We start from the raw sequence: 26,983 nt of genomic DNA on the forward strand, positions 1-26,983 counted from the left end.
TACCTCAAAAGATAATTCAAACAACCCACAAAGAGCACTAGTAATTATGCAACTATAACAGACAACAATAAATGCATCTGTCTTTTCTCCTTTTTATTAAGCAATTTTAATTTAAGTATATAAAATAACAGACATAATGTATTGCTGGCTCTGTAATGTTGGGAAATGCATGAATAACTGCCAGTAACAGCAAAGGGGGTGGGGGGTAAGTGGTGATCAAACTTCCGCAGGCTGAGGAAGGAAAGACAGATGGTAACAACATAATTGCAACAATACATAATGGCAGATGTGAGATCATAATTACAGTGCATTATTGGGTTTGCAACACTAATAGATGTAAATATATGTAACAATGATACCAGGCAGAAAGGGTAAAAGTAAACAGAGGTATCAAGGATTGGTATTTCTTTTTTAATGTTAATTGTGTGCATGTGAGTTCATGATAGCTGAGGAGCGCATGTGTGGAGGTCAGAGACTAACTCTGCAGAGCTGGGTCTCTCCACACACCTTTATTTGGGTTCCAGGAATTGGACTCTAGTCACCAGGCTTGTGTGGCAAAGCCTTTACCCACTGACCCATCCTATCAGTCAACAAGTAACATTGGATTAAAATTAAGATAATAAAGTCTAAAGTTGAGTTTGATACACTAATACACACACGCATACACACACAAAAAAAACCTGGAAACAATGAAAAAAATCATAATTAATTTTAATTGCTACACTAGAACTTGATTAATGAAAGAAATGTAGAGGGAAAGGACATGAAAGATGGAAAAAAAATAGAATAAATCTAACTACATCAAAAAAGCCCATTAGATAGGAATGAACCCACAAAACAATTAAAAGATGATCATCAGACTGGGTGAAGAGGTCTAACCACACACTGTGTGAAGACAGACACACCCAGATAAAAATAAAACAATGAAGTACAATATATCTTGGTTCAGTCACTTTGACAGTCTGATGTTTCTCAAATGACTAAGTGGAGTTACCACAGGGCCTAGAAATTCCACTTTTCAACAGATCCACAAAGGAAAACCTAAGATAAGTTCATGCTCATTATCACTAACAGGGGAAAGGTACAGGCAACCCAAACATCCATCAAAGGATGAACACAAATTTGTTACATTTGTACAAAGGCATCATTAGTGGCTGAAAAGATGGCTCAGTGAGCGGGTAAAGTAAGCTGGAGGACCTGAGGCTGAATCCCTGGCAACTACATAAAAGCCAGGCGTTGCAACAGTGTCCATAATCCCAGCATTATAGGGGGATCCCTGGGACAACCAGAAAGCCAAAACAGTGAGCTCCAGGCTCAGTGAAGGGCGCAGACTCCAAAAATAAGATGGAGAGGACCAGCTCAGGAGTTACAAGCATTAGGGCATGACCACACTTCTGAGACGTTCATAGTCCTAGCACCCACTTGGGGTGTGGCTCAGCCACCCTGGAACTCCGGCTTCCAAGGAGCCAATGTCTTCTTCCAGCCTCTATACACATGTACACATACACACATAGGGACACATAAATAAAAATAAATTTAAAAAAAGATCGATAGTGGAAGATGCAGTCGTCAAACCTGTCCTACATGCATGCCTGTACAGGTAAGTACATACAGACAAAACACACAAGCATGTCCATTAGACATGCACATGCATACACCATTCATTAGAAAAAAAGAAAAAAAAAGAGTGATCTATGCCACATCACAGTTAGACCTGGAAGCATGCTAACTGAAAGAAAAAAGTAGTTACCAAAGACCACATATTACACAGTCCACTTATGAAGAAGTTCTGATCAGGGAAATCCGTAGGCAGGAAGTTGATTAGTGACAGCCTAGGGCTAGGACTCACACCAGTGACCTCCTGACTACTGAGCAAGTCCTCCATCACTCGGCTAATTCCCCACCTGAGCAGGGTAACTGTTCTTAGTGTAGGCACCCTACCCCCCAAGTGAATTATTATTTGTCAGTACGTTTCAATGGTTGAATTGTTTAGTGTATAAATTATAACTCAATAAAGCTGTTTTAAATTTCTCCATACACATTCTTGATGAAGCAACCATTACACAGGTGCTGTGTCTTACGGCCTGACAAGCATGTGGCCCCGAGTTAGGCATGAGGACACAGACCAGCCTGGGCAGGGATCTGAGATACTTACTTGGTTTTCCTGTTTCAGCACTGTGTTTGACCTTGGAGAAAGTTCAATGGTACACTATCTACATCAGTGCATGACAATTGGAACCATTCCATACCTTTCTCCCAGGACACACCTACAACTTTCCCAGCCTTCCCATTCCACGGACCTGGAATTCTCTCTCTCTCTCTATTTTTTTTTTTTTTTTAATGTGGGAATCCAGAATGCCCTGCTGAACTGGCTCCCTGCCCTGAATCCCAGCTTCCTCTCAACCAATGCCAATTTCATGGGCTAGTTCTGATTCTTCCAAGTAGTGAATGTAGACTATACCAAACTAGTGCCCCAATGGGGCTGCACACTGTGTACCCCCCTGTGCCTGTCAAAATGAGCAGCTCCTAATTGCAGAGTATGCATGCCCTATTCCCTTTCAGAAATCATCTCTGCACCTGATGTGCCCACTTCCTGGCCTCGTGTTCACACTGTGCCTGCTCTATAAAGTGCTATGAAGAATCATGAGCCTCTCTGCCCGCACTGTTCTGGACAGTAAACCTTTAGCTAGGAGCATGAGCTCCAAGGTACCCCTGCTACAGAACGGACACATGGCCTAGCTAACTATCTAGCATTTCTAGCACCCTGATTTGATGTCTCCAACTGCAGAGCAGAGGCGGTAATGCCCCTAGGGATCACAAGGACTAAGCGACTGATACATATGGAACAGGACAAGCTCTGTTATGACCTCTCTCTCCTCCAGATGACCATATTTGTTGCCAGTCCCTGCTCAAAGGCATGAAGATTCTTCTCCTTCTTTACTTTTATGGTTTCTAATACATCACGCTAGGCATGGGACATGTAAGCTAGGCTAGGTATATGTAAGGGACCATGCATCCAGGTATATATAAAGGAACATACATACAGGTATATATAAGGGACCATACATCCAGGTATATGTAAGGGACCATGGTTATATATAAGGGACCATACATCTAAGTATATGTAAGGGACCATGATTATGTGTAAGGGACCATTCATCCCAGTATATATAAGGAACCATACATCCAGGTATATGTAAGGAACCATGGTTATATATAAAGGACCAAGGTTATATGTAAGGGACCATACATCCAAGTATATGTAAGGGACCATGGTTATATGTAAGGGACCATATATATAAGTATATATGGGATCATACATCCAGGTATATATAAGGATATACATTCCTTTACCAAGAATGATTAAAAACTTATGTTTCAACTAGTCCAGCAGTGCTAAAATTTTAGAAATCTTTCAAAATAACAAAAGCACATGGTCCCTGGAAATACTAGATTGAATATGTGGAATCAGGTCTGCCCTGGAAAATCCAAGCTGTCTCACTGCCTGAACTCCCTAGAAAGAATCCAAATACTCAACAGTTAGAGTGGTCATAGAAATGGTAGCAATCAACACAGGGGTTTTACACAAGCAAACAGAAGGCCTGGGCGGACCTCTGAGCCTGAGCAAAACAAAGCAGAAAACTAGCATGGGGAAGACTGCTCAGTGGCTCGGAGAGCTACAGTGGAGAGATTTGACTATACACAGTACTGCATGGTGAAGGCACCTCTACTGTCCCAGTGCCCCTCCATGCTAAAGATAATTATATAATCATAAATCGTAATCAAGGGAGCTTTAAGGAAAAAAAAAGGCTAGTAATGTTGCTGATGCCTAAGAAACGAGATCCTAAGCAGAGTGATTCCAAAACAAAACCCACTGGGGGAGAGCTGAGTTTCTCTATGACTAGAACTCTCCCAGGAGGTAAGTTCCCTGATAGGGAAAAAACCCAAGTACTTGTGTTATGGTCAGTTTTTTTAACGGTGAGTCATTAGCTTTATTTATATCAAGAACAATCATCTCTTTGACTCGAGTAATTCTAATTACATCCTCTCATGCAGTGTAATCAAGAACTGAAACCAAGCCAGTAAGAATGCTCAGTGAGGTAGGGTGATTGCCCACAAGCCAATGCCCTGAGTTCAATCCCCAGAACCCAAATGGTGAAAGGAGTGAGCCAACTCCTGAAAGCTAACTTCTTGACATTCAAACTATGCCAAGGTGGCACACAGGCAAAATAACTAAATGAATGATACAATGTATTTCTGAAAGAATTTTAATCTGAGACTTTAAAAGCATACCCAAAGAACTTGCCTGTAGCAAAAATTTCACCTGTATTTCTCCAGTGCCTGAGCTAGAACCCAAGTCAGAGAAAGACAGAAAGAAGAAAGAACTTAAGGCTTCACCACAGATTACATATGTATTCCTCATGTCCCTCTACTTACGGGAGACAAGCAGATGCACATAGCTATGATTCAAATGTATAAAGTATATATGCCCAGAGAGGTATGTATTACTAACATAGGCATACAGACATGAATGCACAGCAGAAATCAATCATTTTCATGGGCCAGGAAGGCAATGTCAACAAGACAAACTTCAAATACCTAGGTGATAAACACGGCTCTAACAATGAATATGCAGCATCCCTAACATGTCCCTCCTCCCTACTATCAGCACTTCTTAAATCAATGCCAGAAAAAAGAAAACAAAACAACAACAACAAAAAGAGCAAAAGACCATCACCCCTTCGAGTGATTCTAATCAACAGGCAATGGTTCTAGAGTCTACACACAATCATAATTTATAAAACTTCTAATATTGCAATCAGAATTTCTCCTCATTGCCAAAGGAGCAATCTGTCAAGGCATGCAGCTCGAGTCATTAGCTACACACCACCAAGTATGTGTGTTTCCCGAATGCCCTGATCACCACCACCACCCCCTTTCTAAGTATTTTCTATAAAACTTTGGTTTAGCACACCAAAGATTTATTGATTGTGATGACTTGTTTTTTAAAACAGAAAAAAAATTCTTTGTTACACAATGTAGCTTTTCAAAGTGTGATCATAAGATACTGAAAACAAACCCACAAGAGTTAGAAGTCTATACCAGTCGGTCCAAGAAAACTGTTTCATTTTTGTATCAAAAAAAAAAAAAAAAAAAAAAAGCCGCCAGAACAAAGCATGGGCTGCTGGTGTGCAGGCTCAACCTATTTCCCCTTGGCTCACCATTGTGGTACAGGGCACTCTGTCTCCCACCGTGGTGGTTCAGGGACTTCCTCCTTACCTTTCCCATTTTGCCACGTGGTATACCAGGATAGGGTAAGGAAGGACGTGACAAACACCAGCGCAGTGGCCACAGTTCCATTTCGGAGCCTCATCTCATTTCACCATCACACTGGTTCGCAAGTTGGCAACAAGCAAGACCAGTCTCTCCAGCCTCAAGTCAACAGAATCCAGAACACCTTGGTCTGGGGCCAAAAAAAAAAAAAAAAAAAGCAATTGATGATGGAAGTTCACTTCAGATGCTGGGCAGAAGGCGTCAGGCAGCAAAATAAACCAGTGGGTATTGCTATTCCAGATTGTCTTCGCAGTTTTCAGAGGCTGAGAGCTAAGGGCTGCTTCTTCTTTTTCTTCTTCTTCTTCCTGTCAGGGAAAAGAAGAGAAAGGAAAACTCACTAAATAATGCAAAACAGAGGTTTCTCCATTTATTATTCAGCATCAGAGGCAGACTTTTGTCAAGGCTAAGCTGTACTTATGAAGACCACCCCATATTAAAATGACTCATTTCTGATAGCACAATTATAAAGGGTCTTTTCCCTCCAAGGAAAGAAGCTTCAAGCTGTATTCCCTCCTGGCTGGTTCTGTCTATAGAAAACATAAAAAATTATGGTTGCTCATTTAAGGGGAGAAGTTGTGGGACTCACAGATTCCCAAAGGGATCCCTAATAACTGAGCCTTGAGCTTCACCTGCCCCCTGCCGCCGAGTTATTACTCAGCTGCATAATAGCAAGCAGTAGTTAAGAAAATAAATAAACTGGGCAGTGGTGGAGTACAACTTTAACCCCAGCACTTGGGAGGCAGAGGTATGCAGATTTCTGAGTTCGAGTCCAGCCTCATCTACAGAGTGAGTTCCAAGACAGCCAGGGCTATACAGAGAAACACTGTCTTGAAAAAAGAAAAACAAACAAATAAATAAATAAATAAAAAATAAATAAGGGAATGTACAACTGTAATAGTTTGAAGAGTCCAAGGTCCAGCTCTGACTTATGACATTACTTAAATGCCCCCAACATGCCTCTTTTCTTCTATACCTCTGAGTTTCATCTATGAAATAAGAAAGCAATGGGCCCTGGTGTCCCACATATCATAAATCACAAAAAACTTTCAATTATCAATATCCTCATCTTAAGTTTTAAAGAGAACGCTGGAAATATTTACACACTTAGAAGAAGTAGTGATCCAGCCCACTCTCTCAGCATCAGTCCAGCACATTGGGTTTTTACACTCAATAAATGAGGAAGACCACTCTTCATTTGACTAAAATTCCTTAGAACTGTAAAGACATGAGGTTGCTAAGCAGAATGCCCAGCACAAGATAGGTCTTCAATAAATATCAGCTGTATCTTAGAGAAAAATAAGCCAGTAAATGCAGCCAGCCCCTGCGCCGTCCACTCTAGACCTAACTGGTCTCAGCCCCTAGGGGCTTGTCAGGCAGTCTGAGATGTGCATTGATTTCTAGTGGCATCAAGGGGTGGCACCACATCTTGTGGTGGTACACTAAATGAGCCTCTAGCAGAGTGAGTTACTGCACCTCCAAAACCAACTATCCAATCCAAGAGACACATCTTTCAGTGGAAGGGCACTCCTGATTAAAGCAGCCACTTGCAGGCAATTCACAAACTACAACCTCAGCTATTTCTAGCACTGGGAATCACTGGGAATCTCCACTAGCCAAGGAAGACCACACAGGGACAAGTGACAAAAAGTGACAGTGAGGATGGTTACTGTAGTTTACTGGCTTTTCCCCTTCATTCTGGGCATGACTTAAACCTTCACTAAGTCCTTACAGGGCAAGTGTTACAAACCCTATTTTACATGTGAGGAGGTAAACTTCTAAGTTGAAGTTCTGTTTCTGTTTGTTTGTTTTTCGAGACAGGGTTTCACTGTGTAGCTCTGGCTGTCTTGGAACTCACTCTGTCCACCAAGCTATCCTCAGACTCAGAGATCTGCCTGCCTCTGCCTCCCAAAGTGCTCGGATTAAAGGCGTGCACCACCATGGCCTGGCAGAATTCTTATCTGCCACCTTTGGTCCCTCAGATTGACCACTTACACCACAGCAGGATGGAGACACTGCAGGAGCCGGTCAGCAGCTCAGATGAGACTAGAGAGCCTTTCTGAGTGTTAACTTAGCTCAACAGAAAACATAACTTTTCAAAATGTATTATGTTTTTTAAAATGTTTTCTGTTCTGCAATAAGCACAAACCTGTTAAGGTATAAACTACAGGATAAACAGAAATTTTCACAGTCCACACATGCGTCTCTGAACAAATTTCCCACTTCCTGACGCCTTTGGCTAATCCCTCCCTCCCGAGAACCCAATAAAGCATGCCTGTTAGCTTCTCTGGCCAAGGGCTCTCATTTCCATGTAACATTCTAGAAGTACTGCATTCCACTGCACAGCTTGTGACTACATGGCTTGTGACTACCTGAGCACAGGGTATTCCAAAGAGGTTCCCCAAGTTGCTGAGACCTAATTTATTCGCCTCCCGTGGATAACTTTATCGCAACTATGCCCATGCTGACCACCTTCAACCAAAATCCTCACTGGGAAAACAAAATCCAGTAATTTTAAATTCCACTAAGTACCTAATCTATTAGTTCAATAAAACACTCAATAGTGACTTCTGACTAGAAGAAGAGGGGCACTACCTCAGTAAACTGTAACTTGGAATTTTAAGCCTGGCATGGCATTATACAAACATGGTTTTCACTTTCTGTCTATATATAATGTAGTCATATTTTGCTTCAGGAATGATTTTGCTTGGGGGGGGAGGTAGAGCTGGTTATTAGAATATATATCCAGCTGACATAAATCAGGAAGCAGAGACATGCAGAATCATTTTAAATAGATAATTTAAAAGGTTTTATTAATGGGGCAGGAGAGATGGCTCAGCAGTTAAGAGCACTGTCTGCTCTTCCTGAGTTCAATTCCCAGCAACCATATGGTGGCTCACAACCATCTGTAATGAGATCTGATGCCCTCTTCTGGCCTGCAGGAATACATGCAAGCAGAATGTTATATACATAATAAATAAATAAATCTTTTTTTTTTTTTTAAGGTTTTATTAAGCTAGGTGGTTGTGACCCATGCCATTAATGCCAGCGCTTGGGAGGCAAAGACAAACAGATCTCTATGAGTTTGAGGCCAGCCTGGTCTACAGGCAGGGCTACACAGAGAAATCCTGTCTTAAGAAACAAACAACAGGGCTGGTGAGATGGCTCAGCAGGTAAGAGCACCAATTGCTCTTCCAAAGGTCATGAGTTCAAGTCCCAGCAACCACATGGTAGCTCACAACCACCCGTAATGAGATCTGATGCCCTCTTCTGGTGCATCTGAAGACAGCTACAGTGTACTTGTAATAAATAAATAATAAATAAATCTTAAAAAAAAAAAACAAAAACCAACAAAACAAAAACAAAAAAGAAAAGTTGTTTTATTAAATACAAATGAAGCCTATAGAAGTGTATAAATGCTATAGATTAACCATCCATAATACCCAAAAAGAATATGGAATATTAAATACTGGACCTAAGAAGTTAGTAAACTCCGGTCTAGGGAAGATACATAGAATGAATTCTACTAATAAGTTCTGACATCTCAAAAGAAAAAGGAGTGCTATACTCCACCGGAATGCAGCTATCCATTTTACACCAGGGTTTTCCAAACTAAGCTTCATCATAAAGCACAGATGAATGAAATCTCCAGAGGGGAGGAAACAGAATAAGCCATGTACCCTTAAACCACCCCAGGCATCTGCGAGGCTGGCTCATTAGATACAGGTGACCTACATTTGTATCCGAGGCCACATATGTGAACACTTATATACCATACCGCCCTCACCTTAAGACTGTCCTGGGCGATCAACTGACACAACCCAGTCTTTAAACAACAACAAAAAAATGGCTACATTGCTAGCCATTCCCCCATCCTTCAAAAGACGCTTTCGACTCTAGACCGCAGAATGAGGAATCTGTTTTGCTAATAGATTTAACAATCTTGCATCTTAATTCTTACATGACTGGTTTTTTTTGTTTTTTGTTTTTTGTTTTTTTTAAGTTTTTAAAGTGTTCTCTGAAATACCCCCATATGTTCCATGGCTAAGAGCACTTTGGTTAACATTTGGTAGAGTCCTTAAGCAGCATCCCACAGACAAAACAGAGGTGCCTGAAAGAACGAGAGGCACGATTCATGACACCCTGGATCAATGAACACCATGACGTAAGCCTGCACAACTTTATAAACCGCAATTATGAAAAACTCATGTCCTTTCCACTTAGAGAACATAAATATTTCTTTTATACAGCTTACATAATTTCATTGTCTAGTATATGCAACGATTTACACTTAAGGGTTAAAGGCACCTATGTCACCATAACCTGTTAGTAAAACTATTCTTTAAGCATTTGGAAGAGAAAGGAGCCTGAACCACAGAGCACGTGTTACATGATTCTAAATTTAGAATTTTACATTCAAGTGAACAACCGTGTCATTCTTTTATCTTTTACCAAATGATTTGTCGGCAGCAAAAAGCACAACAGCAAAATAGATGGCAGGCTCGAAGAAGATAACATACTACCTACTGCTATTTCCGAATTCCCAATGTAAGCCGTGAGCCGGCTCAGAAGATCACAACGCTTAGAGAAATAAAGGCGGGCGCGGGAAGCGTACCACCACTTAACGTCAAGCCTTCCAGACATCACCTGTCACACCTGGAGGGGTCCGAGACCCCACCTGGGTTCGGGGAGGGGGATCCCACTCGCCGCTTCCATGGGATGGAGGAAACCCAGGCCTGAGAGGAGTCGGGGGCCGCTCCCCCGTACCTTCGTACCTCTGGCACATCGTAGTCCACCGCAGGCAAGCGGCCCCCGCCCTACCTGCCCCGCGGCGGCGCCGCCACTACCAATCCCCCAGCCCCCCAGCCCTCCAATCCTCCAATCCTCCAGTCGTGGGGTCCTGCCCGCAACTCTTGGCCCGCTGCACGCGCACACCGCACAGCACTTTCCCGGTGCTCCGGGACCGCCCGAGGCTCCAGGCCAGCCACCGGGAAGAAGCGCAGCACAGAGGGGCTGCGGCGGCGGCGAGGCACGGAGGGCGCCCGGCCCGCGCCCCGATCCCGGTTCCGAGGCCCCGCGCGCGCGCGCTCGGGCGCCGGCCTCGGGACGCCCCGGCTCCGCCACCAGCAGGTGGGTGTTCCGCGGACCCCGTCGTACTCCTCCTGGCCGCCCCCTGCCCGGTGCCCCGCGCTCCTCACCTGCCGCGGGCCAGGGCGCTTCTGCCGCGGCCGCCGGCGACGCTGCTGGAGCCGCCTCCGCCGCCGCCGGCCGCGCGCCCCGCCCTCGCCAGGGACAGCCCCTGCCCAGCCCCCGTCCCGGTCCCCGCCAGCCATTGGCCGCCACTTCCCTAAGCGCCCCGCCGCCGCTGCCAATGGCCGGTCGGCCTGTCACTCAGCGGCGCAATGGAGCAGCCTATATATTTCTCCCCCAGCCCGTTTTCCCTGCATCTGTGTCGCGGCCAGGGTAGGAGCGCCGCTGCCACATCTGGCTTGTACCCTCCGGCCTGAGCGCATGCAACCTCGGGAGGCAACAAAGGCCCCAGTGAACCCACGGAGTACAACCTGGCCACCCTGGCCTTTCCTCCTAGCTCTGGGTCCCATCTTCTGGCAGTCCAGGCGCGGTGACAGGTCCTGGCTCTAATCCAACCACAGCATCCAAGGCCGCTATTCCAAGCATTAGACTGCCAGCATTAGTGAGGAGCATCGTTATCCTCCAGCTCCCAGGAGGAGGCAGAGATGCAGGGAGGATCAATTGGAGCAACTAGAAGCAACAAATACGACTAGGGTTTAAGTGCACACCATTCAGTGCTAATGTCCCCGATTTTTCTACTAGTGTTAGTCTTCCCATCTCTCTTGAGCACGTGTCGGATCACCATTTCTTAAAGTTTAAAACTGGTTTCAGATAGAAATGGATGGACATCTATAGAAAACGTGAGTGGCCTGCCCATTTGGGGCCGCTAATAATTAACTACCCCTGTACACGCTATCTGTTAGCTATCAAGCCTGGCAGGTATTAAGATCTTTAATGGCTTCTTACTACGAGTTAATCCAGGCAGATTTTTAATTGCTTATCATATGTCAATCCCCATTTCTCTTATATGAGCTCAAAGGTTAAAGAGTTTACTATGGTAACACAGCTAATAAGAAGAGATGTGTCTGTCCTGTTATCGTAATCCTCTCAACAACCCTGCAGAAACTTACAAGAAATCAAAGAACTAGGAGACAGCCTCGTTCCTGGCAAACCTCGGGATAATAAAGATCTGTTATCAAAAGACAGTAATTCAAAAATAGAAAGCTCTAGTACACAACATCAGAGTGAGGGATTTTTGTTTTCAGGGGAGAAAAAAACTTTTTTTTTCTCAAAATAAGTGTTTAATAATTAGCTATTATATTTATAGGTTTCTCAGCTCTCCTGTGGTGAGATTTCTCTCCATCGTTCTAAGCTGTTTTTAAAATCCAAAAAGGTTCACAGTCTCCCTCTTCCCCCAGCTCTGCACCAGCTGGGGTATGAGAGAAAAATGTTAAACCCAATGGCAGCTTTGCTTTCTACTTTGGAGGATAAATGGAGCTAAATTCCCTGTATAACTGTGCCTAAAACATTGCCAGTTAGCAACCCAGCAATAGACCTCAAGATGGATAGAAGCAATATAGATGGGTCCCCTACCAGACACAGTGTCTGAAACACAGTTGGGTTGAATTGCTAATTCTCCTGTCAGCATAGACACACCAGGCCTTGCTACCTTTCTACTGTTCTGAATATCAGATCAGTTCACGGCTTCAAGCAGAGGAAGAAAATAGTCGGCAGGAAAGAAACAGCCCTTGAGCTGTGTTTTGTAGGGCCAAGCAACACAACCAGCCATTTTCCTGACATCCCAATGTTACACAGAGAGAAACTAGGGAATTTCGTGGGTATGCGTAGTTATTTAAGCAACTAACCTTGATTAAACCCGATTCTCCTCGATTCAGAGCCTTCTAGTACTCTGCCTCTGTTTGCATCTTTAGCAATCCACGAGCTTTTGGATGACTGGATGAATATTAAAAAGTCCTATTTCCACTTTCTCTGTGTTTTTCCCCCCTGGGAATGGGAAGGGAATGGGAGTGTTCACAGACATTTTCTAATCAGAGACAAAGGTCAGATGAAAAGACAAAATGGAAAAGATGTATGTGGATGCAGACTGGAGCGGTACCTTCAGGAAGAGTACATATTCAGGAAGTCTCTCTAGACGTAAACGGGAAAACACTGGAAGTGAAAAGAAGCAATACATATCCAGGAGTTGAAGACCTTGTATAATATTTTCTGTACATTTATTTATTCAGTGTGGGGTCACAGGCGTGCCACGGCACTCACACAGAGGGCAGAGGGCTACCTCCGGGAGTCTGTGGTGTAGGGAACTAGGGATTGAACTCAGGTGGTCAGGCCCCACAGCACAAGTCTTTAAAGGCTAGGCCATTAAAAGCCCAAGGGTGAGAAGGGATGCCCTTTTCATTCTTCATTGCCCTTCATCTGGCAGAAGGAAGGACAGCTTTTCTAAGAAACTGTGGAGACCCTGCCATGATTAAACTTGTCTCTATTCACACTGTTGAGAGGAAGCTGTGACATTCAGTTGGTTGAGCTAAGAAACAGTGATGGTTTGAAATATGCCTGCTCCAGTGTGAGAGAGTCTGTGATTCCTCTCAGTCTTGCGACATTCACAACCTTGAATTTGCCAACTATGACCAAGGCTAACCACACTTTAATAGCCACTCATGAATGATATAAGTTTGATTATTAGTGCATGAAGGGAGACACCATGGAAAACAACTGCCCATCCTGTGTTCCATTCCTTGGAAAATGATTAACTGGGGGTTGGGTATTAAAGATCGCTTTAATTGCTGGGCATGGTAGCCCAGATCTATATCTGAGCACTCAGCACACTGGGACAAGAGGATTACAGGTTCAAGGTCAGTCTCAGTAACACGGCAAGTTTGGGATCAGTTTGACCTAAGAGATTCTCTCAAAACAAAACAAAATATCTATCATCATGATCTGCTTAATTAGAGATCTGCTTAATCAAAGTCAGTTAGTTCAAATCCTGAGTCTGATCAAATTCTGTTTTGTTTTTGTTGTTGTTTTAAATCTCTTCTGTGATGGTTGCCCCTCTCTCCTGTTGCCTTTTCACGGTGTTTTTAGTTCCGTGGTTTCTCTTTTTACCTTCACACTGCCTGTAACATCACTCACCATTCTGAAGCCTAGCGGTTCTCAACCTTCCTTAACACTGCGACCTTTTAATACAGTTCCTGGTGTTGTGATGACCCCCGACTAGAAAATTATTTCAGTCACTACTTCATAACTATACTTTTGCTACTGTTAAGAAACATGATGTAAATAGCTGTGTTTTCTGTTGGGTGACCTCTGCGAAAGGGTCATTCAACCCCAGAGAGGCCACAACCCACAGGTTGAGAACCACGGCCGTAACTGTCCCCAACAAAGCTGTCAAGCCATGGGCTGTTCTTTACACAAATGTTCACTCTTCCACGAGCCCCCACCCCCATCCCCCCAGGCCTATGATTACAGAGGCAGCTGGTGCCTCCCCATGGAGTCTCACAGACTAGTGAGAGTCTTAGATAAGTAATTAAACCACAGGAGCTGGGCAGTGATAGTCGGAGGCCATTAATCAGATTCTCTGGCAGGGAAGGCTTCCTAGAAGTGACATTCAAGCTAAAAGCAGGCTACACACAGGAAACGTATCTTTGTCTTTTATCTCTTTGATGGTGTTTGGCAGTGAGGCCTTTCGTGCTTTAATCAGTTTCCAAGAAATCAAGCACAAGATTGCCAGATTTGGGGCTTTTTTCCCACCTTGGGGCTTTTTTCCCACCCTGCCCTTCCCTGTGTTAGCAATCAGATTTGTATGGTTCGCACTTGGTTACAAATGTAATCCTGGTGTCCTGGATTGGACCTGTGTTCAGTATGAGGGCTTCAAGAGGCATCACATCCAGAGATTCTCCCTGGCTCGTTCAAATGGTGTATGCAGGGAATCCCCTGTTTCAATAGGGAGACACCTAGACGCTGCTGTTAACTACAGCTAGTATGCTCCTCCTCCAGTGGTGAGCTATATAGCTCTATACGGTGTCGTAGAACTGAATATTGGGATTGGGAAAACTCTGGTAATGGTATGAGGTTCTAAACATATGAAAAACAAATGTTAATTCAAAATGAAACACATGGTGAATCGAAAGTGTTTGTGATGGCACTTGCCCACATTACACATGTTACACACATCACACACATTACACACATTACACATGTTACCTGGAAGTATTATACACATTACACACTGCAGCCTTGTTTCTGAACACACACCAACTGCACTTTGCACTTGGTGTGCCATCACTCACACAATGCCTATAACACCTCAACTCCAACACGAGACTACTGTATGCTGTGCCTTCCAATGTTTTGCACATATTAAGGTGTCTGCTCTTATACAAACATGATGCTTTAGTTATTGAAAATGATAGCATTTAATATTTGCCTACTGCTGTTCCTCAGCATGTAAGCATTAAAGTAGCATGCCTTTAATTTATATTGGGTTCAAATGTTTGATTTTAAAACTTGTGACTTGGGTCAGCCATGGCTCAACCTCAATCCCACTCACCCCAGCCTTCTTTGCGGAAGAGGCAGGCAGACATCTTTGAGTGCCGGGCCAACTGTGTCTCAAAACAACAAAAACAAAAATTTGCTATACGAGTTGCTGACTTGAATTTCACTGAAAACAAAATCATCAAATGAAATTTGGCTTGGGATTAGGGACAGAATTTCCAACAATTTCTGAGATGGCTCTAAACTTTGTTATGCCATTTTGTACTATGTGTTTATGCAAACCAGTGTTCGAAATATCAGTGATTATATAATCAAAATATCAATCAACTGTGAAAAGCATTGAGGATGTACCATCAAATGTCCAACCGAGATTTAATTCTTTATGTAAAAATGAACAAACTCATCCATCTTATTAGTGTGTGAAATTGCTTTTGTCTTAGCTAATGTTGAAAATATATGTATAGCAAAAAATGTCATTAACTAAATTTTTTATAAATTACCGTCGGTAAATGTTTGGCTTACATACATATTCCCTAAATCTATATACACAGTGTCATGTATAAATTTCTCACGTAAAAGGGAGTCTCAAGTGGAAAAATTTAAGAACCAATCATCTAGGTGGCCTTGGGACCACCTAAGACATAAAAGTCTATTAACCCAGCTTGACTGAATGGTGCAGACCTATAATCCTAGATACCTAAGGGAGTGAAGCAGAAGGGCCACAAGTTCAAGGTCTGTCTGGGCCACAGAGTGAGTTCAAGACTAGGCTGGGAAACTTAACAAGACCCTGTCTCAAAACAAACAGTAAAATAAAGGGCTGGGCATGTAGCTCAGTGGTAGAGGGCTTTTCTAGAATAGATGAGGACGGGGATTCAAACCCCAGTGCTGAAGGAGGGGTTCCAGTAATACTTTCTTATTTGTATATAATATAATATAATTATATATATATATATATATATATATATATATATATAATGTAGAGAGAGAGAGAAAGAGAGAGAGAGAAATTCACAATGTGGCCCTAACTGATCTGGAACTTTCTCTGCAAGCCAAACTGGCCTTGAATTAACAGAGACTTGCCTGCCTCTGCCACCCATGTGCTGTGTTTAAAGGTGGGTACCACCCTACCAGGCAGCTATAGGATATTTTAAGATAAAGTTCACAAACCCCTGTTATATAATCAGGCAGGACATGCAAACCCAAGGGATTGAAAGAGACTATCAACAGGACCAACCACTACATTTGTCTTAGTTAAAGTCTCTGTTGCTGTGATAAAACATCGTGGCCAAAAGCAACTTGGAGAGAAAGGGTTTATTCCTGCTTTAAGGGAAGTCAGGGCAGGAACATCAAACAGTAACTGGAAGGCAGGACCTGGAGCAGAACCTTAGAGAGGTGCTGCTTACTGATTTGCTCCTTATGGTGTGCTCAGCTTTTGTATACAACTCAAGACCACCTGCCTAGGGATGTCATCACCCACTGCGGGCTGGGCCCTCTCACATCAATCTTTAATCAGGAAAATTTACCACAGGTTTCCTTCCCCATAGGCCAATTTCTGAATTGATATTCCTCTTTCCAGAGCAGTTTAATGTGTCAACTCAACACAAAAACTAACCAGGACATTTAACATTCTATGTGCACATTAAGATCCATCCAAATGAGACACCACAAAAAGTTATTATTCTTGCTTCTAATTCTTACTCTCCCTCCCCGTGCCTTGGCTCACCAATGGTCTCCTTCATAGACACTTCATAGTCCCACTCCAGTTCCCATTAGGGAGGCATATTGTTCAGACAAAAGCCAGACTGTGTGTTTCCCTCACAATGGTATTAGGAGGCCATGCCATACTTAAGGGCTGTAACAAACTGTGTTCATATAAATTGTACAAGGAACTGCTAAACTGTTGCCAAGAAACCTCTAAAAAGAGAATCACTGCAACATAGTTGCTGGGAGCAGGGTGCCTCCGGTTTAGGACAGCAGAGCGATATTTTGTGTCAGCCAAAGCTCTGCTACCAAGATGGCTGCAGAGAGGCAGTTCTTCTCTAAGAGTTAGCGGCCTCATTCAGGCTGACTCACTTCATGATACTCTGATGTGTATTCAGAAGGCATGATGGATGAGACTTGAATATGAGAGAACTAAAGCAATGTTGGGATGTCTTCCCTCCCCCCATTTCTTTTGTTCCTCTCTGAGTTTGATACCTGCCATGCATCTGAAATCTCCCCGTGCATAAAACCAACAGGAGCGTTTCAACTCTCTTTTACTCTATCAATACATTTTAAACAAGACCAAAACCCTTATTCACATAATACACCCAGAACCTTGGCTATCCGTAAGGATAAAAAGGGATTTGGGCTACTGAATCTATGCTAATTTTTCATTCTTTACCCGAGCGTCCTCCAGGATATGAGTCTATCAGAATCTAGCCAGAAAGAGGAGGAAGTGTAGGGAAAGGGAGTGGGAAGAAAGGAAGAAAAGAAACGGAGGAAGAGGGAAGAAGAGAAGTGAAAAACAGGTGAAAGGAGAAAGTAAGAAGCGGGGTCGGGGAGGGCAAGGCAGGGAAGAAGAGAAGGAGAAACCCGTACGGGATTACAGGTGTGTGCCACTACACCCCAGTTCTATCAGAGGCATCTTGTACAAAGGAACACACAATGGCTGCTGCATGCCTTGGTGCTGACGAGGCTAGATAAACAAAAGGCTGAAAGAAAGGAGCAAAGAGGAAACTAGAGAGGCTTTGAGGCTCCCAGGCTGGCATCTCTTGGGTACTCCTAGAGAACTGTTGGGGTTGGGTCAGAAGTCCTGAACCAGCTAGACAGCTGGAGACAGGAAGGGCTTACTTACCCTAGCTCTTCTTCTACTGTTACTAGCAACCACACCTGCAGAGGGAGGCATGAGCAGGAAGCCTCTCTCTTTCTTCTGCCTTCTGACCTCCTGCCATGGCTCTTTGTAGATCTTAACCCAAAAAGCCAGCTGGTGATGGAGGCCGGGTAACGAACGAACTGCAACTCTTCCTCCCCTTCCTACCCCTGGACAACTCCAGCATCATAGAGCAGATGTTAGAAAGGCAGCCTGTGAGGCTAGAAAAGCAACCACGTTAAAGAAGCCCGTTAAGAAGCTGTTAGGCTTTGTTTCGAGGTAAAGCAAGAGTCTGTCCTGGAAACTGAGGACTGGAGAACTGCCTGCTCCTCTGATAGACTTTAAAATTATCCCCAGTCCTCTATTATCCCCAGTCCTCCTAAACAAGGTAGGTGCCTTGACTCTCTCTGGACAGCTACCGCCACTGAGGCACCACAAGGATTCTCTATCAAACCCTCATCCTATGACTCACTATTTGTAAGACACTAAAGTCTGAGCTGTGATGGAGACCCTCCAGGAGTTCACAGTGTGGTTGGAGGGACCCTAAAAAGCCCCCGCTCATCTCCTGCCTCCATCACTAGAGCCTCGTTCTGTATAGGTCCCTCAGCAGAGCCATGCCATCACTTCTACGCAGGGACACTGTGCCCTGGACCCACTCAGTCCCTGTCCCTTCTCCACCACTCTCATAGCTAACAGTTTTTAAGGCTGAGCTTGAACACTAACACCTCCCCGATCCAAGCTCCAGAGAGGCATCTACCACCTAATGATGCTTCTCACGTCCTGAGTTTCCAAACTGGGGTGCTACAGGAAGACTGAAGAAGGGACAAACAAGGTCACTCGTCTCAAGGTCCCTCTGGAACACTCCCACCACAAGCACCCACGTTGCACCAGAGCAATGTTTTTCTCTGTTTTATTGAGCAGGACATGGGCAACTCCGTGTACGGAGTTGCCAAACTGCTGCCTGGGTCTTTAAGCTGCTCCTTCTTGAGGGCAGAGGTCACCTCATTCACTAGACACTCACCAGGCTTTTCAGAGGGTTGTTGACTAAATCAATGAGAACTATGCAGAAGAGGAAAGGCTGGCTTTGAGCCTGGAAGAGCAGGAGTAGGATTTGGTCAGAGTCATGGGAAGAAGCCACATGTACACCTGGTCACAAAGAGGGCAGGTAGCACATCCCCATTGTTCTAACACCTGACCAGGATGGCCTGACTCAGCAGAGGTCATGAAGAGATGCATCAGGGACACATGGGTGCAGTGTAGGAGAGTTGCAGCCATCAGAGAGCACTGAAGATTTCTGAATAGACTGATAGGATTATAGCAAAAGGTACTCCAAGGTGAATATACCAAGGTGAACATATTCATATAACATATAAAGAACAAATACCTATGTATACATGTATGTATGTATATAGAATAAATTGAATAAAGGTTATCTCCTGTCACTGATACCTTAAAAAAACAAAAAAACAAAACAACAAAAAAAAAAACCTGTTATAATAATTTTACCAGAATGGAAAAAAAAACTGGACCTTATTTTGACAAAAACAACAACAACAACAAAACAATTTTAAAAAACCCAAAAAACAAAAAACAAAAACCTAACAACGAAAGTCCAAATCTGTATCTGTCCTAAAGGTACTCCATAAATATTTGCTCATTAGTTTGATTTTCTTCTCCAAATCTGACAGAGTTGTAAAATTACTATCACAAAGCATAAGATCAGATAAATGAGAACAAAGGCCTGTCTTTACATGGCAAAAAGTTTTAATGTTCATTAAAAAAAAAACAAAGAAAAAAGTCATGTCTCTTCAGTTGTGAACTGTGGGGAAAACTGAGGTTTCTCTACAAAAAGGAACTTTTGAGAATTAATCGCCATGTGATGGATCTATTCCAGCCCACAATTACAGAAGGGGTATGGGATGGCAGAAATGGCACCAGACATCAAGGAAATAAAAGTTTGCTCCAAAAAAGCACCAACAAACTGTCTAAGACAATATTCACAGAGCACATGAGGCATCTAGTTTTTATGAAATTTTTTGAAAGCTTTTGTGTAGTTAGCAAATGCTTGCAAGACACATTGGGCATGTGAGCTGCCCCAGTTCTTCGAAGGAACTGGATGAAGATGCGCTGCTCAGATCCTGCCTGGAGCTGAGAAGTTAGGCCCTCTCAGGCTATAAGCAGGAGAGCAACTTTGTGAAAGATGCACTCACCAGCTGATGAGGATTCTCCAGCATTACTAGCTCTTCACAACTGTGGGCCATCTTCCAGTCTACCCCAGTTGCTCCATCCTCTCTTTACAAAGAACATTTTGTTCCTCTGGTTTCCCTCCTCTGAGTCTACGCTATCTGAAGTTTTTGCACACAAAACATGCAGATTTATTAAGTGTCATTTTCCCTCAGAATTAATCAAATCAAATCCAGATGATCAGAATCCCTTTTGTAATCCTGGTTTCTCTATCACAAAGACAGGCAGACACACAGCCCACTGAGCTGTTCATATTCAGACTCCCATCCAGTGAGGTGACTGTGAAGGGCTGAGGCCAACGGAACTCATCAAAGTCTTTGGAGTGAGCCATGCAGCCTCCTTCACTGTCAGAACGGAAGCAAGAACACACAGGCTGGAGTAGGCGGAGGCAAGGTGCAAGCCACATAGAAGTCAAGGGCAGAGGAGACCACAGAAGGAAATGGTTGGTATAAGCAGAGAAGCAGTTGGTAGAGAAGATGCAGAGACAGAGAAGTCAACACCCAGGAAGCAACTGGAGTTGCTCCAGGAAGGTCACTGTGGGGCACCAGGAATGTCTGCTACCACAGGCAAGGGACCCAGCAGATTTAACTAATCCTCAAGGCTGCAGGAGATTCCTACTGTGTGCCTGCTCTTCTCAATATGAATCATAAGAGCGTACTGAGAAATGCTAGGAGTTCTGGGAGCTGAGGAAATGTACCAATTTTCAGGTCTCAGCAGCAGTACCTGACTGATTTTTGTGGAAGACACAAAGTTCCTACAATGTCACATGCACGCATTCGCATGTGAACAGAACATTCTAGAATCGCAGGCTTACAAGCATTCGGATTATCTTTGTGTCTCACGCTAGGCTGGCCTAGAACTTACGATCCTCCTTTCCTCAGCCTCCTGAGCGTGTGGGTTGAAGATGTGAGTCACCGTGCTTAGTTAGATGATATTTCACTTTGCATCTCAAATCTAAGAAAATTGAGCGTGATATGAAAGATTGTACAAAGCAGAGCGGTTATGTTTGTAAGGACCTTCAAGGCAGCCAGCTGGCCTGCCGTCCAGTTTCTAACAATGTGATATTTATCAGCACAGAATCTAAAGCTGTCATACGGAGGATCAAAATGACCTAGTTCTGATCACTGACGTCGAGGCGTTTCTGTTCCAAGCATCTTACTGAAAATCTAGATATGATGTCATCAGTTCCCATGATAAACTTCCTTCCATTTCAGCTTTCACTGAAACCGCAAGCATGACAGTGGTTTGGGTTTTTTGCTTGGTTTTGTTATCGTGTTTATGATTTTTCTAACCTGAATCCTATTTCGTGTGCTATAATGACGCTGCCTGGGTTACTGTCCAGAAGACGTATTGAGGAACTGGACTCCAAAACGTCCAGAAGGCTATGGATTTGGCAGCACACCCTTAAAAAGAGAAAACCACATACAAGAATTACTTAATACTTATAAAAAAATAAATTGAAATTAAATTTGGAAAGCACCCCCAAAGAATTTGCCTCAGATGAGAACCGAGTTCTTATTAGAAAAATCTTCAGTGTGTGTGTGTGTGTGGGGGGCAATCGTCTAATGATTTTTATGTTTTGCTTCATTACACCAGGCTTGGGAGAAGGTTCAGTGGGCAAAGTGCTTACCACGAAAGCGTGAGGACTCGAGTTTAAATTCCCAGCCTCAGATAAAGCCAGGCACAGTACCATACATCTACAATCCTAATCTCATGGTTCCTACATCAAGATGAGAGGTGGAGATGGGATAGGAGGCAGAACTCCCCAGAGCTCATGCTCACAGATGAACTAACCTGGCGCTGTCTTGCTGTGACACGAACAAACATGAATATATACACCTCTCTCTCTCTCTCTCTCTCTCTCTCTTTCTCTCTCTCTCTCTCTCTCTCTCTCTCTCTCTCTCTCACACACACACACACACACACACACACACAAAAGAGTACCAAAAAGGAAAAGAAATGTCATATTGTAGCAAAGAGTTATAATCCCAGCACTGGGGAGGTAGAGACAGGCAGATCCCTCAGGCTTGTTACCCAGCCAGTGAGCTGAGGCCTGGGGAGACCCTGTCTTAGCAACAAAATAACAGTACACTGTAGGCAGAGTACTGTCTAAAATATACAGCAAAAAAAAAAGGTCTCCTTCCCAGTATGAGCATCTTTCCTTCAGCAAAAGCCTATTTCCTTCACCTTCCAAACACAGGAGGAAAAGCCCCCGTCTTGGCCTCTGCTGAGAACAAATATTTAGTAATCACTCTGATTATATGGAATATCCCTTCCTGTTCGACAAATATTTACTGAGCAGCATCTGTCTGCTTGTACATGCAGCTAACATGACTCTGAATTATGCCTGAGATGCAGGGCAAGAGCAGAAGTATGGCAAGAGAGGGAAGAGGGTCAGGGCCTGGGGTCTAGGGTCCAGAATCCAGGGTCCAGGGTCTGGGGTTTAGGGTCCAGAATCCAGGGGTCCAGGGTCTGGGGTTTAGGGTCCAGGATCTGGGTTCTAGTGGCCAGGGCCGGTGGGGACTAGAGTCTGACACCTGGTGGGGTCTGGGGCCCAAAGCCCATGATCCATAGTCCTGTGGGGTCTCGAGCCTGGGGTCTGGGGCTTGGAGTTCATGGTCCTGGGTCTGGTGAGGTCTGGGGCCCAGGATTTGGGGTCTGGGTTCTGGGTCTCAGTGGGGTCCGGAGCCTGGGGTCTGGGGGACGAGGGGCCCCTGGTCTGGGGTCTGGTGGGGTCTGGGGCCCAGGGCCTAGGGTCCGGTATCCTATGGGATCTGGGATCTGAGGTCTGGGGTTAGGGGCCTGGGGTCTGGGCATTTGGGATTGTGATTTTGCTTTCTGGAATGGAGAACTGTCAACACTAACTCAGGAATTTGGGCTACTTCATGCTGAGAAGTCACTTAGCTCTTTTGAGAATGAGCTGCTCAGAGCTGTGGCTCAGGAGGTCTCCTGGTGACAGCTGTCACAATAGGTGGCAAGAGAGAAAGGGAGGGTGGGTCCTCAGATCAGGAGCCCATGGATCCTCACTCAGGCTGCTGAGGGGCCGGAGAAGAGGAGAAGGCAAAAGAAGGCCTTAGAGAAGTCAAGCCCAGGGTCAGTCTGATGGCTGCATTCCAGATAAAAACAGTGACTACGTGAAGGCATTCAGGAGGAGGATGACTTCAACAAGGCCACAGCAGGGCCAGACTGTTATGAGACACATTATTGCTGCTCAGAAATGAGCATTAGACCTTAAGAGAGAGGAGGGTGTGCACATCGGTGACAGAGAGTTTGCTTGGTGTCCACGAGGCCCCTGGTACAATCCTCTGCATAGCGAAACCAAAACAAATAAAAACAATTTAAAAAAAGAAAAAGAAAGAAACAGCTTGTCAAAAAATTAAAAAGAAGGGTGAAGAGACCGGAGAGAGATGGAGCAAAACAGGGCTTATCCACCCTTACCTTATCCATCATCTCCACAGGAGCTAATTCAGGGGAGCAGTGCTAGCTAAAAGCAACATGACAGCTTGTCAAGAAGGCCCCTAAGAGGAGGTACCTTCCATCCTCTCCTCCCACCCACTGTATAGGCACTTAGGTGGGAGAGGGAGCCCACACCATATTTTCTTTCCTTGACTGAAGTAATGGCCCTTTCTAGTTTTCATTTGAAGATGAGACAGTTGAAGGGATAAGGAAGGGATGACTACGCGGGGCTGTGGCTCAGGTGGTAGACTGTTTAACATGTACTGTAGATGATGGGGGGGGGGCATGCCTGTAATCCCAGATCTGCAGAGGTAAAGGCAGGAGAACCCAAAGTTTAACGTCCTCCTCAGCTACATAGAAGATGAGAGAACACCCTGGGATGTATGAGACTCTGTCTTCAAACTACCAAAAATGTGCTTGTTGATAATCATGATCTTCCATAACGGGTTCCCCTCCAGCTAGGCAGCCCCTTAGGATTTCAATCTCAGCTGCCCTCACCACTCCTGATATTGCTGTGTTTTAAAATTCTATAGTGTGTGTGTGTGTGTGTGTGTGTGTGCGACAGACAGACAGACACAGAGACAGAGAGTATAATTAGCGGAAGTTGGTTCTCTCCTATAATTCTGTGGATAGAATTCAGGATGTCAGACTTTGTGGCAAGAGCCTTTACCGTCTAAAACAGTGGTTCTCAACCTCCCTAATGCTGCTGCCTTTAATACAGTTCCTCATGTCGCAATGATCCCCACCATAAAATTATTTTTGTCACTACCTCATAACAGTAATTTTGCTAGTTATGATTGCAGTATAAATACCTGATGTGCAGGAGATCTGATACGGGACCCCGTGAAAGGGTCATTCAACCCCAAAGGGGTCCCAGCTCACAACTTGAGAACCATCTCACCTGCTTTTTTTTCTTCTTCTTTTCTTTTTCTTTTTCTTTTTGCAGCTGCAGGTAAGGATGAAACTGTGACAGTTCTTGTCCTCTGCCAGCATCACACTAAGGATACACAAAATACACACATTACCTACCTAACAACAACCCTAACAAGTTGGGCTTTCACTTTGCCTGTTTCATGAACAAGCAAACTCTGAGCTAAAGAACTTCATCTACACAGCCAGGAAACAGCTCAGCTTCAGGTTCAGCCTTCCCATCAGCTGGAGTCTAGTCTTAATTCTGATGCTGGCATCTCAGAATTAAGGATTTAAGAATACACAGTCCACATCAGGACTCTTCCTGAGAGATGGTCCTGATTTCCAAGTTCTCTCTGCTATTTAGGAGAGCTCCTGTCTCCTTTCTCTCTCCCTTGATCTGCATGTGTGTGAGTGTGATTTCATGAGCCTATGCCTGGATTATGTGTATGTGTGTGTGTATGCGTATAAGTACGTGTGTTTGTATGTGTGTGTGAGTATGTGTGTATATGTGTACATGCATGTGTATGTGTGTATGTGTGTGTGCTCATATGTGTGTGTGCATGCATGAGTGCTCATGTGTGTACATATGTATATATGTGTGTATGTGTGTGCATGTGTATATGTGCGTGAGTGTGTATATGTGTGTATATATGTGTGGGTGTGCATGTGTGTATATGTGTATGTACATGTGTGTGTGTTTGTGGGTGAGTAGGTACACTTATGTGTGCAGGTATGTACATTCTTATATGTGTGCACGCACATGGAGGTCAGCAGACAACTTGGAGTGTCATTATTCCTCAGATCTCCCCACCTATTGTTTGAAACTGTGTCGTTCACTGGCTGAAACTTCACTAAAGAAGGCCACACTAGGGAGTCAGTAAGCTTCTAGGGGCCACCAGTCTTTATTCTGCATCTCACCATCACGAGGATTGCAGGAGCCTGCCCTGTGCCTACATTACCTGGGCTCTGGGAGATCAACACTCAGGTCTTCACACACAAGGCAAGTGTTTTGCCAACTGAGCCATCACCCTAGACCTCTCCTGGGTCTGACACTATCTACAACCGGAAGAAAATGTTGATAAAATTTGACATGTTTTGTAATTAATTAATTGACCCATGCGTGAGGGAATGATCAGGAGAAATTTGTAGAAGAAATGTTGCTCCTTGGATGTCTCCTCCGTCCACCAGGCAAGTGAAGATGGATCTCTGTCATAGAATCCTCTTGAATCCCAAGAAAAAACATGGCCTTCCCTGGAGTGTCACCTGTGGGGAGCCGTGAAGCTGGAAAGGCATTCGCCATGGCGGGATGGCACCTACTTCCGCTGTTAACTCCTAGTGGACAACTGTTTGCGCATGTGCGTAGAGAACTGTTTGCGCATGTGCGTGGAGTGAAAAGGACGCCATGTCACGGCCCATCCTGGGGCGTTACATAGGGTAATGAGCGGACAGCCAATCATGGGCAGACATGCCACGCTGTGGGCAGATACGCCGCACTGTGGTGTATATAAGCAGTGTGGATTTTTGGGCTCGACCCTTTTTCCCTATGGATGGAGACAAATAAACGTTGCTGCAGAAGGAACCTAGTGTCCGTGTGTCTTCTTGCTGGCGAGACGACTGTGCGGGCTACAGCTGGTGCCGAGAAACCCGGGACTCTGGAAGAACCTTACAACAGCTGGTAGGTTTCAGAACTGCAGGACAGAGTGAGCTCTGAGAGGCATGCTGCTTGATTTTAATTCCTCCGACCCTTTCTCAGGGTTAGAAAGCGCAGCCAAAGCCACGGTAATCATGCTAATGGTGTTTGTTATACATTCTTGCCTGGAGGATGAGAAATGCCCCGCCTCTGTGGCGTCGGGGGCACTTGAGGAGATACAAGATAGCATGTCAGAAACAGAGGAGAAAATAAAAGCTAGCCAGAATAAAGGGGAGAGAGAAGATGAGGGAGTGGAGGCTAGCCAGGAGAAAGGGGAGAGAAGAGAAGATATACCCAAGAGTACAGGCCCTTCCGCTACACCTGCGGAAGCAAGAGATAAGGGGAAGGACACCCTGGGAGAGAAAAGTAGAGAAAGAGATGGAAAAGTAGAGAAGAGATGGAAGCTCTTCGAGCCTGATAGCTCTGAGAAATTGAGCCCATCAAAAAGAGGAAGACTTAGAGAGAGAAGCGGCTTGCTATAAGGAAGAGAGGTATCATCTAAATGAGCATTCGCCATCTCTCCAGAATCTAAAGCGAAAGGGAGATCAGAGCCGCAGAACGCTGAATGCTGTCCCGCCTGCTTTTCCAGGTGCACCCCTGCTGTGCACTGATGGACGCTGTTCGGATTCCTTTTTGTCTGGAGGAGACGAGAGTAAACTCTTGTGTGCCTTTCCAGTGTTTGAAGATACTGGTGGTGGCCGTGTCTGTTCTCCAGTGGAGTGCACCCCTATCTGGGAGCTTGCTGAGTCAGTCAACAGGTGTGGGCCTGGTGCCAATTTTGCCATTGTGCAACTTGAAAGACTTGCAGATTATACTGGGGAACTTCAGGTTCTCTGCTCTTGCCCGCAGGGCATCTCACAAGAGGGCAATCTGGGAAGACAGGGCCTGGGTTTTCCCTAGCGGCCATTGAGGGTTCAATG

At 44.5% G+C, this 26,983-nt stretch overlaps 1 protein-coding gene across 6 annotated transcripts in view; it reads right to left on the reverse strand.

Moving 5' to 3' along the window:
- The window catches only part of Mgat4a (alpha-1,3-mannosyl-glycoprotein 4-beta-N-acetylglucosaminyltransferase A), a 129,372-nt gene that overhangs the window by 96,526 nt on the left and 5,863 nt on the right, over nucleotides 1–26,983 (reverse strand). For 3 of the 6 annotated variants that reach the window (XM_031367229.1, XM_031367230.1, XM_031367231.1), the window contains 2 exons: nucleotides 24,363–24,458; nucleotides 5,281–5,639 (listed from right to left, as the gene is read on the reverse strand). In XM_031367229.1, coding sequence (XP_031223089.1) covers nucleotides 5,281–5,374 — 94 coding nt within the window. In that variant the 5' untranslated portion in view covers nucleotides 5,375–5,639; nucleotides 24,363–24,458. Of the gene's footprint in view, nucleotides 1–5,280; nucleotides 5,640–10,529; nucleotides 10,620–24,362; nucleotides 24,459–26,983 lie in introns of those variants that run through there. The other 3 variants (XM_031367233.1, XM_031367228.1, XM_031367234.1) reach the window with 1 other exon arrangement.

The sequence above is a fragment of the Mastomys coucha genome, unplaced genomic scaffold (genome assembly GCF_008632895.1).
Source record: "Mastomys coucha isolate ucsf_1 unplaced genomic scaffold, UCSF_Mcou_1 pScaffold14, whole genome shotgun sequence".
NCBI classification, from domain to species: domain Eukaryota; kingdom Metazoa; phylum Chordata; class Mammalia; order Rodentia; family Muridae; genus Mastomys; species Mastomys coucha.